This window comes from Mesitornis unicolor, unplaced genomic scaffold (genome assembly GCF_000695765.1).
Source record: "Mesitornis unicolor isolate BGI_N332 unplaced genomic scaffold, ASM69576v1 scaffold2142, whole genome shotgun sequence".
NCBI classification, from domain to species: domain Eukaryota; kingdom Metazoa; phylum Chordata; class Aves; order Mesitornithiformes; family Mesitornithidae; genus Mesitornis; species Mesitornis unicolor.
In genome coordinates, this window is record NW_010171004.1 from 1 (window position 1) to 16,220 (window position 16,220).

The following is a 16,220-nucleotide window of genomic DNA, read 5'->3' on the forward strand; positions in this document are numbered from 1 at the left end:
CGGCGGAAAAGGTGGGCCCGAGGTGGCGGCGTATTTAGCCGGATAGGTCAGCGTTAGTGCTGCCCTGGTCCGTGCCGGTGAGCGGCAGCTCTGAAAGGCCTTAAGTGATTTAAGGACTCTAAGGTGATGAATTTTTTTATTGATATAGCAGTATTCACCGGGATGTTTTTTAGTATAACTGCAGTAGTGTACGATTTGGAAAATGTGGCCGTATTCTTTAGTCAGAAGTATAAGAGGGCAAGAGCATGAAAAACATTTGTCAGAGAAAATGGCTGGCTTTTGTGGCTGCTCCTACCTCGAAATCGGAAGCTTGTGTTGAAAATTATGTTATTTTTTTATCTGCACGTTTTAGTCATTGTGCTCTGCTGTCCAATTCAGAGGAGGTCAGAGCTTTTATACTGGGCTTTTTTTTTTTTCCGGCAAAAGGTGTAAGGCAGGGGAATGTTCTTTTCTTAATATCTCTTTGTGTCTGGTTTTCACTCGTCTGCTGCTGCCGCAGGTCAGCAGATAGGCCTTCCTGTTGTGTTTGAATGGGTCCAAAATAATGCAGGAATAAAGATGTATGAACGCAAACCCAAAACTATTAAGTAATGTTGAACGTTAGTTTCCGCCATAGTGCTTGTTGCTGAAGAGTATTCTGACAACTTCTGCTGAGACCATGTGTGCCATGAATTTGGGCCATATTTTGATATGGCCTAATGAAAGATGAATGATGATGTGCAAATAATATGGGGTTAAGCCTGTTTTTCTAAGATGCAGTTTATAAGTGAATGATGTAGGTTTTGTTTGTCTTCAAAGATATCCTCTGCTGCCTGCGGTTATGGATTTACTCTGCTGTCCTCTAAGACCATGGACATCACCAAAGTGTGGGGCATGGGGCTGAACAAGGATTCCCAGTTGGGATTCCAGAGAAGCAGAAGAGATCGAAGTAAGGATTGAGTTGGTGTGAGGTTTTATGCGGGGCACTGCAGGCTATGGGTGATGTAGGAAACTGTGCTTTAGGAGCCATGACAAATGCCCAGGCGGCTTTGATGCAGAGTATGGGGCTGTCCTCCTTTTTTTAAAGTCTTTTTTTTGTTTTTAAGCTCAGCTGAGTTTTTGTGTGCTTTGTAATTGGTCAAGGTATGCGTCTGTTGTATGCACTGCCCTTAAATTCTTTTCTGGATGTGATTGAAATCTAAGTAACCGTTCTGCAGAAGCGTGCGTGTGCTTGGTGGAGGTGTTGCTTTGAATATCTACAGTTTGATAGTAGACAAGGTAGTGGACTGGTTAATTAAATTATTTTTAGCAACCTGATTTACTCACTTCTGTTGCCTTTGCATCTGTAAACTAATTTCCTCCCTCACAAAGATATTTTTATACAGTCAGTGGAATTTTTTGGGAAGCTGTAGAGTTTGGGGTTTTTTATTTTAATGCCAAATTGCATTTCGAAGAAAAAACATGTTACTCTGTCTTATACCAGGCTTCCAAACGCATTTAAGTTGATGATTTCTGTGCAGAATATTGCCACCTTCCACACAAGAACACAAAACAGGGAAACTCACTTCCCTTATGGAATGGCTGTGTCTTAATTGTTAGAAAACATGCTACTATAGGCAGTTGGGGGAAGCCGTGTTAAAGGCAGTTTTTCTCTGTACGAGTGCGTGGTGCACTAAGGTGTGGTGCAGATCTGAGGCAGAAGATTAAACTTTGTGGAGAAGCAGAAGAAAATTGCAGCTACTGTGCAAAATGCTGAAGTTTGCAGTGGTGGCGCTGATTCACGTTGCTGCTGGCATGCTGTATAGTGCATGCACACAGCAAGTGTGCAGCAGCAGCCGCAAAACGAAGGGACTGCAGAAGAAGCCTCCACTTGCTTCTGCTTTTAAAGGTTTCAGTCCTCACTGTCTCTTAGTTCTTTGACTGTTGATGCCTTGGGAGGGTCCTGTAATTTTCCTGTTTCTCATTTGGCCTACCAGTTATTTTTGCCAGAAAATCCGTAAATAGGTTATGCAGTTCAAGCCCTTCTAAGTAAGAGAGCATTTGGTGTTGGTAGGATCTGCTGGAGGTGCTGTGCAGAGGAGTGGGTTTGCTGCTGCTCCATGTTTCGTTTCCCTCAGACAAGCTTCCTATTGGACATGCTGCTTGTTACTCACTTTTACGGTCTTGCTTTGGTACCTGCTAGTTCTAGAGCTGTGTCCCTGTAGATGGTTTGTTTCCAGAGGAGTTTACAACTTTCTGACTTAGGATGGTTGTAATTCATGCTCTAACTTGAGCTGTTTCTAAGCTAAAGTACTGCTGTTTTACTCTTGCCTTCCTCTGCCTTAGTCATCTCGTTGCCTTTTCTCTAAAATTCCTCACATATCAGTGATGATACTGAGTCCTGTACCACAGATCCCAGTAGCTTGTGACTCTGCTGGAAGGAACAGAGAGAGGAAAAGGTTGTGACATCTGTGTCTCTCCAGACAGTACAGCCTTGCTGTCTTTCAGTTCCTGCTTTGTTGCATTGCAGGCTGCCCCATTTGCAAACAGCCAGTTGTGATGCCTGTCCTCACATCAATAGTGTGAAAGGGTGTGTGTAGATTTTCTGGGTATTTTTAATTGAAGACAGTGAGAACTAGTTAAAGCACTATTCCATGTGAGCAGAATACTGCTTTGGGTCCTCTGGGAGTAGATTTCACTTGTTATAGTGGCTTGCTTTGATATCAAAGTGTTTTATCTTCCCTGAACCTTTTCCCTAGCACTGAGTTATGTTCTGTGCTTCTTTATTTTTTTCTCTTTTTTTTCCCCAGTTGGCTGTGACTGATTACGTATTCTCCAAGTTACTAAATCTTCTTTTCTAGTACAGCCTGTTTTCTTTCCTAAACCTTAGATCTCTAATTCCTCATGGAGCCATGCTAGCTAATGTTTTCTTGCATTCCTTTTTTTCTGAAAAGGCTTTTAATCTACTGTTCTTTAAATATGAAGCCCTAAGATATTATTTTTTTGGTTCACCTTTTGTGCTGTCTTTTTGTGATTGCTGTTCTTGTGCTTTGTTTGCAGTATCCTCAGCTGCACAGAGTGCTTGGTTTGTGCTTGGTGTTAAGCTCTGCAGTAATCCAGCCTTACTCACCAAAGCGGTTGAACATATGGCTGAAAGCTTCTGTTTCTCAGTTCTGGCCACCTGAAGCTTTACTACCATTCAGCTTTGAGGTGTGGTGAATTTTTGATTAGACAGTGATTATTGGCTTCAGCCATCCCTATGGCTTTTAATGTCCTCCTCCCCATGATGAATCCCAGTTGCCCTTTTACTTCAGTTAGTATCTTGGCTTTCTGAAATATGTCTGCTTTCATAACAAAGTAGAAATGAGTGTATGTATGTACAGCAGGATTGGCAAATGTATGATGAATTTGCTTTGTGGAAGGTACTGACTTTTTAAATTTGTCTCTCTTCTTAAGCTAAGGGCTATGAATATGTCTTGGAACCATCTCCAATTCCATTACCACTGGAGGAGCCGCAGCAGACTCGAGTCTTGCAAGTATCCTGTGGGAGAGCCCATTCCCTGATCCTGACAGATAGTGAAGGAGGTACAGTATCAGTGTGCTGGTGACAAGAGACACCTGACTGTGCTTTCGTTAAAGGCTCTGAGAAAGATTGTCCTCTGCTCCAGGTACTGCTACTGTGCCTGCAACAATATCACCAGGGTATTGTTGACTGAAATGGATTCGGTCACTTGGATTTAAGTGGACTTGGTTCAAAGAAAGGTTATGCCAAGTTTTAAAGAATTATGTTCCACCTTTCATGCTGAGGACCCTGCAGGAAAGTATTTTGTGTACCTGAAAAGAGGCTTTCAGGGGATTGGACAGTAATAGAACTAGTGCATTTTATCTTTTTTCTTTTCAGTTTTCACCATGGGGAACAATTCTTATGGCCAGTGTGGCCGGAAGGTTGTGGAAGATGAAACTTACAGGTGAGAATCCAAAGATCCTGAACTTCCTTAATGTTAAAAACATAATTGCCTTAAAACAACCCTGGAGGTGAGAGAAATCTGGTAGTATGAGGATACCATTTAAGATTAAGGAGTCTGAGAACAGACTTTTATGCTGCAGGTGTCGTATAAACGGCCTGGCTTTAAATCCTGGCTGGGCACGAGCACTCTTCTGACCACATTCAAAAAGACAAAGATGTCAGCATGTGACAGTTTTCACAGGGCATAGTGAGAAAACCCAACCCTCATAAATAGCCTGAGGTAGCTGGTGTTAGTAGCCACTTTTGCTCCCTTCAGCCTCTCAGTGCAAGTGGTGTTTCTGAGGGTGTTAGAAATGCCATTTAATGATGAAAGAGGCATCCTTTTGTTTAATCTCTTTGCAGTAACTGCCTTTAAATCTGTAGTGCTTTTCCCTTACAAGTTTTTTGTGGGCTGCACCAAAGCATATTCTCAAAGTGCTCTATAACATAGTCGTGATGTAAGTGGTTAGTGGGAATATGTTGAAAGTTACTAATTCCCTGACAGGGCCTAGAAGAGATCTTGCTGATTGCTCTCTCTGTAGTCAGTGAGACTTGGCCTATAGAGTGTAAGAAAATAACTGTAATTTAGCTAGCTTTTTTTTCCTTGATACTGGAAGTTTGTTATTAGGTTGTTCAGAATTCCTGGTTTTGTGAAAAAATGAAATGGATGTTACCAGTACACTGTTGGTGCCCTGGGATTTTAATCTGGTAATCTCTAGTTAAGTGTAGTGTTTAGGTGCTGCAGTATTATCAGATGTCTCTGCTCATTCCAGACTAGGGAATATGTTTGAGGATTGCTTCCACCCCCTGATTCCCATGAGAGGTTATATTTAAAAACTGACAGTTCTTAGCTTCTTAAATAAGAGAAACCAAAATTACTTTTCTCCTTTGTGCAGCAATTTAACAGTGGATCTGTGCTATCTGAATATATAAGAAAACATTTGAAATAATCTATTTTTGTACTAGCGAAGTGGCTTTCAGTAAAGGCAGGTCTACCTTCACATTTTTCAGTTGCAGTCCTCTGAAATCCTCTGTGTTGCCTTTTTTCTTCTCGGTGGTTCGTTGATGGTGTCCAGTGAAAGCCATCTAATTCATCAGCTGAAGGAGTTTGACAGCAGAGTTGTCCAGGTAGGACAGCCTTATGATTCACATTCTGAAGGTGGATTGAAGACGGGCTGACAGCCGAGCTCAGTGGGTGGGAATCAGTGGCACGAAGAGTAGTTGAATGCCAGCAGCCAGTGGTGTGTCCCAGGTGTCATTACTGGGTCTGGTCCTGTTTAGTATCTTCACTAATGCACTGAGTGATGGGGCAGAGTGTGCCCTGAGGAGGTTTGCAGATGACGCAGAACTGGGAAGAGCAGCTGATAACACCAGAGGGTGGTGCTGCTGGCCAGAGGCTGGAGAAGTGGGCTGACAGGAAACTCGTGAAGTTCAGCAAGGGGAAGAGTGAAGTCCTGCACCAAGGGAGGAGCAGCCCTGGACACTGCTGTGTGCTGAGGGCCACCCTGCTCGGAAGCAGCTCTGCAGAAAAGGCCCTGGGGTCCTGGTGAGCAGCAGATTGACAGTGAACCAGCAGTGTGCCCTTGCTATAGAGAAGGCAAATGGTATCCTGGGCTGCATTAGGAGGAGCATTGCCAGCTGGTGAAGGGAGGTGATCCTTCCCTTCTATTCAGCACTGGTGAGGCCACACTTGGAGTATTATGTCCGTGTCTGGGCTCACCAGTACAAGAGAGACAAGGAGAGAGTCCAACGAAGGGCCAGTAAGGTGTTGAAGGGACTGGAGCATCTTTTCTATGAGGAAATGCTGAGAAAGCTGGGACCGTTTAGCCTGGAAAAGGTAAAATTGGGGTGTGTGTCTTGGCAAAGTATATAAATACCTGAGAGTGCAAAGAGGACAGAGCCAGGCTTCGGTCAGTGGTGCCCAGTGACAGGACAAGAGGAGTGGACACAAACTGAGACTTTGAATTTTGTCTTCCCCATTTCAAAAGTGAGCTGTGAGACTGTCCACTTGGACTACCTAGCATTTCTCTAGAGTGTGTTTCTAGGAGAGCAAGGGACTGCAGTGCAGCATAAATGCCACCGTGTCTGCACACAGCTGCAGTAATTCCAGGCACAGAAGCAGTTCTCTGTCATGTCTATGCCACCGTAGTAGTACTCTGGGCAAACGTTGCTCCTGTTTTGTGCAGCATCCTAGAAAGCAAGGGTCATTCGTTTAGGTCCCCATGTGTGTGCCATGGTACATCCTAATGATGATTTGAATTAGGCTTGTAAACTTCTGTTTGGATTTTTCATGTTCTTATTTTTTTTTTCCAAGAGGGTTGAATAATTGCTACCTGTTTGAACTTTGACAGCAGTTCTGTGCTTAATGTTCCTGGTCATCAGTCTCTTAAATTGTGGATTAAATCCCTTTAATCTTTGGCTAATTTTTCACGTCTGCTTGTTAAGATGTTGACTTCAATTCACGCCAAGCCTGTGGCAGACATGATTGCTAGTTCAACAAAAGATGTCAATTTGAGAACAGATGTGGTGCTAGAGTGCTTACATGGCAAGGAATCAATAGCAGTTTGTAGCTGGCATTGAGAGCCATGTGGTAGCACCCTGGGAAGGGAGATCTCTTATTTACTCTTTGCTGTTTTATTGTGTTGTACTGCTGAATTGAGCTTTCTGTTAACTAGGCCTTGTTTTGGATCTCGGAACAAATCAACTGCAGCATCACTTTCCACACAGAAAATTCTGCAGTTTCCTGTGTTGTGTTGTTCTGTTCTTAGCCTTCCCTGTTTGTAGAGCCATTTGATCTGGTAAAAACCTGAGCGGATGGGCGTTGTAGAAGTTTGTTGCTCAGTTTGTCTGCTAGTAGTGCTTCATTACATTGATTCTGAAAATGTGGCCTTTCCTGACCAGCTCTGACTTTGTTTGTGTGCAGGTTGTGTGTGGGCAGGACCACAGTCTCTTTAGAACCAAGAAAGGTGCAGTCTATGCATGTGGATGGGGAGCTGATGGACAAACAGGTAGGAGCTCAGCTCAGCTTGCATCTTCAGTGAATTGATTAATGTTGCAAGCTGCCCTAATTCAGAGCTTGTGATGTAGAGTTGTGCATGTGTGGAGTGAAGGGGACTGGTATGTTTCCAGCTGTGTGTAGGTGTGCTCAATACTCTTATGTAACCAAACTCAGACATTTCTGGAATAGGTTTGGGAAGCCATGCTGGTGATCCAAGCATGCAGTCTGAGGAGAATGTGTCTACTGTTTGAAGGTTGTGAGCGAGTGTGGAAGTGGCACAGCTCCCTGGTTCTCTACAGGATTGCCTTACTGATTCTCATTTCAGGATCTGCTCTGCTTCTTGCTCCTTTTGAATGTACAAAGACTTTCAGCAGCTACTGCTGCCTTAGCATGGGATATTTGGCCAGGCCCTTTTTCTGGTGGCTCCTGCTGTCAGAGGACTTCCAGTCCTTCCTGCTGTTTAGTCCTGCCGCTCCTGAAGCTGGGTTCAGCCCATGGGTCTCTTGTGCAGACGTACTGTAGCCAGTCTTGTTTGTCAGCTGCATTCTGGCCCCTTGTCCAGGTAGCTCTTTGTCATGTAGCGTGTTTGCTTCCCAGCCTCTTACTGCTGCTTCACCTGCACTTGTTTAAACTGCTTGCAGTGTGCTGTAACTCGTGGCTCTCCTTGCAGAGGACAGGGGTCAGCTGGTTTGTGAAACTCAGTCTCTGTCAGGATACCTGCCTAGCTTGACTACTGCTTTCTCAAATACTTCAGTCCATGCAGACAAGAGAAATGAGGACTAGACTGCTCTCCAGGTGTGATTGTGTAAAGTTGTTCTGTACTCCAGAGTAGAGTTCTGCTTTGGCTAGCAGAACTGGTGTTTGTGGCTGCTTGAAGCTGTTAGTCGAGAGATATGGACAGAAAGATTTCTTTTGGAGGGAGGATGATTGGTTTATAACATGATGAAATGGTCCTATGTAGGTGTTAGATGTATGGGTGGAAAAAATTCTTCATCATCTCTACTTTTTTTTTTTTTCTTCCAGGTCTTGGACACTACAACATCACCAGTGTTCCTACTAAGCTACATGGTGACATTGCTGGAGTAAACATTATTCAGGTCTCTTCCTATGGTGACTGTTGCCTGGCTGTTTCAGATGAAGGAGACGTCTTTGGTTGGGGAAATTCAGAATACTTGCAATTGGCATCTGTCACAGAAAGCACACAGGTCAGTAGGCCTGGGGACTTGTTTTTACATGTTTCAGTACAGCTGCTGTGCACAGAGTTAAAAATTACACCCTTCTCTCTGCTCTGGGCTCTCCTGAGAGCAGTATAAATCAATATAAACTAACACCACTAGCAGGCTGGTTTTACCTATGCTTATAAAACCAATCTATGTGAAACAGTTTATATAGCTTTAGGGGGGTATGCTTGCCAGCTACTGACAGACAAGGGCTTGTGTCACCTCACTGCAGTTTGTTAGTCTGTTATAGAGGAAGACTGCACCCTGTGCTCTCCTTTTCCCATCCCGTGGACTTTGCACCACATTGAGATCCAGCTTGAGTGCTTGTGCTGGTTTCAGGACAGGAATTAGTCTTTTGGCTGGCTAATTTGGATTTTTGAGTGGTCCTGCTTTGAGCATGATGTTGGTCCAGATGACCCTTTGGAGAGGTCCCTTCCAATCAACCCTTTTGTTGGTGAATTATTCACCAGCAACCATAGTAGGTTTATAGCCAAGTCCTAAACAAATTGCAGTGTCTCACAGATGAAACTTTTCTGGAGCAGACTTATGTAAGACAAAATATAGTGCTGACTTGACACTAAGCATTGTAGTACTGCGGTAATTAGGCAGATGGTCTCCTCTTACAGTTAGTGTAGGAAGTGTAGTCAGGGAATTAATTAATACTGAGGCTATTCTTGGCAGAAGGCTAAGAGCACACAATTGCATTCGTGTGGCCTTAGTAAAATTATGTACCTTTGTTTCCCATTCGTCTCCTAATACAGCCTTAATGTAGGGCTATTTACCGAGACCTGTAAGGCCTGAAGACAATGACCAGGTTAAGTAGTGTAGTAGCTTCCTGGCTGGGTGTTCAATGGGGGTCAGAGGGGTCTGAAACAGATGAGTGGTATGTTTGCCAAAGCAAGAGGTTTAGGTGCAATGTAGATAAAGCCCAAATTGTGGAATAACAGAACTGAATATTATCTGTGAAATCTGAGGTCACTGTTTACGTGTGTTGAGCCTCATAGGTTTCTGTTGTATTGATCTGTATCAAATAAGTGATTTTCTTCAAGTGTTCAAAAATGCCACTGCAGACCAAATTCTTATCCATTGTGAAAACTTGCAAATGTGCTCACCTGTTGATGTTCCCATTAGAGTGCCACCGCTATAAGCAGACCTTAAACATTCTCAGCTTTCCAGTGGGTAACTTTTTCTGCTTTGTTGGCACTCTCAGCCTTAATTAACTCCATGTAGGTTTTCCAATCCTGGGACTCGCATTCACTCTGTTATTCAGCCAGTAAAGGTGGTCTGTATCAGGAATTCAGTGTACGTGAGCTCTAACTAGAATTAGAGAATGAGTCAAAAACATACGTTCAGTTTGCAGTTTATTACCTTGTCTCTGATTACTCTCTTGCAACCTCATACAGGTGAATGTTCCCAGACATTTGCCATTCAAGATTGGGAAGATAAAGGAGGCTGCATGTGGAGGGACTGGCAATATTGTGCTAACAGGTGAGTTCACTTTTACAGTTGCTGCCTTTAGTGCAAACCCATGCAGTAGGTGGATTGTAACATCGTGGAGCAAGCATATTTGCTGGGAACAGGGCAGTGCTGTCTGTTATGAAGGAAGCTGGGAGACTGAGAAACCTGTGATTTTAGAGTGTACTAGAGGAAGTTATTTTCACCAGCTGTGGAGCATTGCTTCCAGTATGTGCTGTTGTGAACACTTAGGCAAACTAGAACAGCAGCATGGTCGCTGCTTGCTGTTCTGATCCCTTGTTTGCTGATCACGTGGGCCATCTGTGGACTGTAATGAAGATAGATATAAGGAGGAGGTAAGGCCACACTTGAGAGAAAGATTCAGTATGAAAGACTCAATATAAATCTGACATGTAAATAAATCTTGATAAACTAGGCTGGAAAGTAGAGAGTTCTGTGAACAGTGAAACTCTGCAGCAGGCTTTTTTGTGAATGCTGCCCTGGATTGCCAGTGGCCAGGGGAGCACAGCTTGAAAGTCATGGAATAAAGGAGTGAGGGAAAGGGTTGCACTACCTTTATGAAGGTTCATCTCCAGGAAGATGTTCATATATATGATGTGATTGCTGCGATGACAAGACATTTGAGCTTCCGCCATGAAGGGAGCAGAGGTAGCAGACACAGGAACTTACTCTGTCTTACGCTGTCCAATTGCTGCCTTTCCCAGGCAACCAGCTTAAGGCAGAAGGCCAGGCAGGGTGACGAGCCTACTGCTGGTTTGGCCATACCTCAAAGGAAAAAGCAGTGGTAATAAAACATTCAGCCTCTGTCCAATCAGTCAGTAAGCTGAAGTATTTTATCCAGCCCACGCTATATTGGCATTATTTCCTCTTGAAAGTTTTGCCTGTGGAGCTTGATCTGCTTGCACAGATTAGGAAAAAAATAAGGCATTTGAATGGGAATGCATTGTTTGCTAATTTTAAATAATCAAAAGGTGCTAGACTGCTCTGGGAGAAAGGAAAATTTTCCTTTGGATCTGATTAACATGACTTGAATTTCACAAGCACAGACTTTCTTACAGAATGTGTTCTTATTGTAATGCAGAAGAAGGAAATGTTTTTGTCTGGGGATATGGAATTCTTGGGAAAGGACCGAACCTAATAGAGACAGCAGTGCCAGAGATGATCCCACCCAGCCTTTTTGGCCAGTCAGAATTCAGTCCTGACGTCCGTGTTGCTCGCGTTCGCTGTGGACTCAGTCATTTTGCAGCACTTACAAGTAAGTTTCTAGTCCTACTGTCATGGAGAAGTCACATTGCTGTATTATTGGCAGTTAAAATAAATTTTTAAAAAGTCACCCATCCTTCTTTAAACTTAAAGCACACTGGAATGCAACAAGAGAAGTGGGCAGCACATTTACAGGTGCCAGCATGATTTCTAACATAGGTATTGCCCTAACTTATGCTTTAATTAAGAAAGTATTGTTATTCTAAAGCAAACAAAATTTCTCTCAATCAGGAAACCTGGGAAGGTTTTTTCATTTCCTTGTACAGAATTAGTCAGTCGGTTGCACTTTAGAAGCAGCAGGAATTTGTGATAAATGGATAAACTGAAGCTGAGTCTAAATTGGAGATAGATGTTAGTGTTTCTTGGCTCTTCTGACTGAGTTAGCAACCTGAGGTGGGAAGACCTACACGTTGAACATGCACAGGGTACATTGCTGTGGTATGTACACCCTGTACTTGGTACCAGCCTCTACAGGAAGGTTTGAATTTAAGTCATGTAAAAATGGGCAGCAGAGTGCAGCAGCACAGAAAGTCCATGTACTTGGTGGTGAAAGTAGTAGTTGACTAAGGGAAAGTGCCAGGTGCCAGCGTGCTTGGTCCTTCCTGGGAAAGTGGTACACATGACAGGTTACAGGGTGCTTGTAACTGGTCTCCCCCTGGTATTCAGGAAGCATTAGAATCTGTGCTTTGCTAAAACTGTGCTTATGTTAGAGATTGTGTTTTGGTTGTCTCTGCTGTGGGGCTGATCTGAACACTTCTGAAATCTACATATTTTACTGAGGGTTGTAAAACTGTCCAACTCCATTGAACGCAGTTTTTTTTCCCTTTTCCTCAGTTGTCATTAGAAGGTTGCTTCTGTCAGGCAGCTGAATAAGCAGTGCCCAGGTGATGGCCTGTGGCAGATTTCACTGCCTTGCTTACCGTGTTTGCTGTGCCGATAGCTGGTGTGGGTCAGCTGTAATTGTCTGAAGTCCAGCGCAAATGATTCACTTCAGCACAGATGATTCCCTGGAATCTCTTCTGCTGCACTCTTTCTTCAAATAAAATTCCAAAGCAAGAGCTATAAGAGGGAGACTTTTGCCCAGAACTCGCTGCTTGTCCTGCTCATTAGGCATCATTTTCCCCAAGTACAAGTACATTTATTATACTTAGAACTAAACTAGATGGCTTTCATGCTGCGGGTATAACTCTTTATACTCCCAGAAGCACTGTAGCCACACTTGCCAGCATCACAAATTGAATTTTTCCTTTTTAATGACTGCCCTATTTTTTTATTCTTTTTTTTTTAATCTTTTCTTTCCTGTATAGACAGAGGAGAGCTGTTTGTATGGGGCAAGAATCTAAGAGGGTGCCTGGGAACTGGAAGACTGGAAGACCAGTATTTCCCGTGGAGGGTAAGGATGGTAGTATTAAGGGCAAGAGTATATCTTTAATTAGTCTTTGTTTTCCTGAGGGCAAGAAAATTATATGCTGCATAGTTTTGTTGAGTAATTTTGAAAGAAGGGGGAGCCTAAGATGACTGTAGAACTGCTTTGTTTCCCAGAGATCCTTGCCTAGCTTGCTTAGGGATGGAGGTATTCACTAAATTTTTTGTCTTCTGGTTCTGCTATTTCAGTATAGATTTCAAGTCCCAATGCAAAATCTTGTGCTGTGCCATCACTTCTGAACAGTTCTCATCTTCTCCTGTCCACAGTGGTCTACCTGCTACACCTTACTGACTCTTCCTTCCCCTTCTAACCTGCACTTCGCTTTTGTACATGCTGCAAAGAAAACCACCAGTATTGGTCATCTGTGACCCAAAAGACTTGCATTACATATCTAAATTAGGTGAATGTTTGGTTCTTGGTGGTCAGACTGTAGTGGCAGCAGGTCCATGTAGCAGTGGGCTGCCTTCCCTTGCTCTTCCAAGTCAAGCAGCTATGGTAGTGGGTCACTGGACTCCTGTGTAGTTACAGTAGGAGACCCTTACGCACTCAACTGTGTTCATAGCTTTCAGTTCATAGCTTCCTTTCCAAACGCTTCCAGTTCCACTCCCTTCTTGGATGGCTCTGAGAGCCAGGCTCTGGGGGTGTAGAAGAGTCTTTGGCTCTGGAGTTCAGCACTCAGCCTAACAGATGTTCACAGATTCCATGAAGGCCAAGTAGGAGAGGAGGGAGGCAATCAGTTGGACCACCCTGGAGTCCCTTTCCCTGTGTCTGAACTTGCAGTGGGTGTGTTTCTTTAGCATGCTTTTTCATCCTTTTAAATATGAGCAAAAAAAGACCAACTCTGGAGCATTTGCTTAAAATCACAGGGCTGTGGCCGAGTGGAGTCTCTGAATTTACCAAGTGTGGCAGGCCCAGGTTTTCCTAAGGGTGGACAAAGAGGCCTAAGCTCCCTCAAACAGCCAGCTGCTGTCTGGCAGCACTGCAGTGATGTACCAAAACAAGGGCAGTTACCAGGTACTTGTCTGTGACCTCCTGCCCTAGAACTGGCCATCTCCTCCTCCCTTATTTCTAAGGAAAAGCTTCCACTTGTAGCCTCTGCTTTCCTTGAGTTTGAAGTCAGCTTTAAGCAGAAGAGCTGTGAGCACACAGGTGAGTGAGTGGGGTCTGCATCAAAGCAAACACTGCCTAAGGCTGAGTTGAGCTTTTGCCTCGTTCTAGCCCTTGCTGATGAAGAGAAGAGGCAAATCCTTGTGCTTGGGCAGATTGTAGTCCTGCTGTCTGGGGTTACTCTGTGCTCGGTTGTGCTCTTTCTGCTGCTGAACAGATGGGCTGAGGCTACAGTCTCCTCACTGCTAGTGAGTGAGACTTCATTTTCTGTCCTCCCAGAGGTTTATGTGCTTCTGTGAAGGGAGAAGGGGAGTATTTCACAACTCAGTGTACAATCATGTCTAGTGCTGAAACTTGCTTTCTCTGGGGTTTCAGGATGACACTTTCATAGGTACAAGTCCCTGTGACACCAAGTGGCACGTTAAGCAGGATGATGAGAAATAGGAAATGCTAGGTGCAAACTACCAGCTTGAGAAATAATCCACCTCTTTGTGTCTGATCCAGGTGACTGTACCCGGTGAGGTGGTGGATGTTGCATGTGGAGTTGACCATATGGTAAGCATGGTGAAGTCTTTCGCCTAGAGGTATCGCTGGACCTCAGCACTGTGCTAAGAAGACCAGGGGACTTGGTGATGAGCTTCTTGGAAAGGAAGACTCATTCTGTGAAGCCAAGCAAGAAGTGATTGTGAGCAGAGACAGCCACTGCGGTGCCCAGGTGTGTTGTCATCTCTGTGCAATTGAAATGCTTCAGCCTGGCTGCAGGAAGGATATATGTCACCTGAGGAAAGTAGAAATGCAAGGAGTGTTCTGGCTGGTTCAGGATGGGCTCCTAAAGAGTCTGAGGCTCAGTCCACAGCTGTGGAGTCCCTCTGCATGTGAGGATGAAGAGCATTTCCCTTGAGGAGAACTGGTGTGAGGTAAAATCTGTAGCATGGATGCTCTGCCTGTCACTAGCTCTGGGCTGTCAGTGTTGGGCTGAGCCAAACTGTTCCTCAAGGGAAAGGGTTTTTTTTAATAACTATTTTTTTATGTGGAAGAAAAGTTGTACTAGCTGTTGGAGTCCAGCACAGCTGTGCTCAGTGTCCACCACCAGTTGTGCTCTGCCCAGGCTGCTGCTCCATGCACAAGCTGGATGCCAGGCTAGTGACCTGGAGGCAGTGGTGTGCTAGCAGAGAATGGAGATCTAGTGGGCAAGCAGCAGAGCCTTGTTTCTTTGTGTCATCTTTGCTGTAGGCAGGCACTGGATTCATGGTCCCAGGGGACACCACATACTCACAGTTGGGCTCCATTATCTGAAATTCTATACCAAATCTGTTGTGTAATTACCAGAACTCAGGGGTAATCTCCACCTTGATGAAGTAAGTCTTGAAGGATTTTGCATAAAATATAGGACAGGTGAAACAGGTACACAGAAATAAAAGAGATGTGTGTGAGCTGTTAGTAACTACTGTGTAACCGGTACTGCTGTGGTAGGCTGATGCAGAACAAGCAGAAAGCTACCGTTAAATTGTGGCAGACCTTCACTGCTGTGAATTCCCATTAAGTTAGCTTTAATTTATACCTCCTTCTACGTGCGACTCGGGCAACTTGAGCTGCCCAAACGTCTTGTTGGCCTCATGGGAGTAACTGTCCTTATAACATGAGGAAGCTTATTAAAGCATTGAAAACAAATGTAAAAAAACATGGTAAGAATGTTGTTTCTGACAGCCCCCTGACTGGATTCTGCTGCCTGGAGGTGGCTGTGGAGGATGAGGGCTGTTTGGTGCGGGGAGTACTGGGGGCTGTTAGCTGCTCTCGGTCACGAGAAACCAAGAAACGCGCTGGGGAAGAGAAGTGCTTATGAACAATGTTAACCTCCACACCTGTCAACAAAACAATTCCCAGATTCAACCTAGACCTCCACCTGGAAAAACAAAAACCAGAAATACTCCCGGTGATCATTGGCAAATAGACTTCTCAGAACTTTCCAGAGAAAAAAATGGGTATCTACAACTAAGAACACCTCTGGGCCTGGATACGGCAGACCATGAATTTCAGCCAGGAGATTGGGCACACCTAAGAACCTGGAATGACGAACCTCTGAAGGAACGTTCGAAAGGACCTTTTCAAGTTCTCTTGGCAACCTACGCCGCAGTTGACCTTGGTGGAGTAGGCCCCTGCATTCAGTACACAAATCAAGAAGGGACTCACCCCAGGTAAGTGGATCCTAGAAGAGCAACAAGGAGAACCACTCATGAACTGTACTTGGGCTAACAGAGAATCATTTGCTGGAACAGGACCCCAGCTCTCAGCAGAAATGTGCAGGAAACCTTACGGACTTCACGCACAAAAAATAAAGTCATGCATTCTGTCAGAGAAACAGTGCGGCCCGACATGGGACTCGAAACACACAGCTCTGTGACAGCAATTCAGAGATGCAATAAGCTTCATGGGATCGACCAACCACATCCAAAATCCAGCATTAACACAAGCACAGCTGCAGATCACGACCATATCCACCGTCTGCGCGGCCCTCTGCCTCCAGACAGCGTGCAGGGGCAGGAACACAAAGGAACGAAACACAGCGAAAAAATTCCTCAACGCTTTGGTTATAAATCTGCAGGTGGGAAATAAAATCCAGTGCATTGTGCTGGAAGCTGGGGCAGCAGGGAGAAAAAAGGAGAGATGGGAACGAGCAGGGAGGCCAGGGCATGGAGGGGGAGGTAACAAAGCCACGCTAACCTGGAGCAGTTTTCCTTCTGATTTACTGGCAGTGCTCACAAAATG

General features: G+C 44.5%; 1 protein-coding gene across 1 annotated transcript; it reads left to right on the forward strand.

The window, feature by feature from the left end:
* Window positions 1-798: 798 nt before the first annotated feature.
* On the forward strand, window positions 799-14,036 carry WBSCR16 (Williams-Beuren syndrome chromosome region 16; the record flags this gene model as incomplete). Its single annotated transcript, XM_010179856.1, has 10 exons — window positions 799-928; window positions 3,415-3,543; window positions 3,860-3,926; window positions 5,041-5,092; window positions 6,888-6,972; window positions 7,986-8,167; window positions 9,586-9,670; window positions 10,740-10,913; window positions 12,229-12,314; window positions 13,959-14,036. Coding segments are annotated over 10 exons (1,068 nt in total), but the record flags the coding sequence as incomplete, so codon positions are not given.
* Window positions 14,037-16,220: the final 2,184 nt, after the last annotated feature.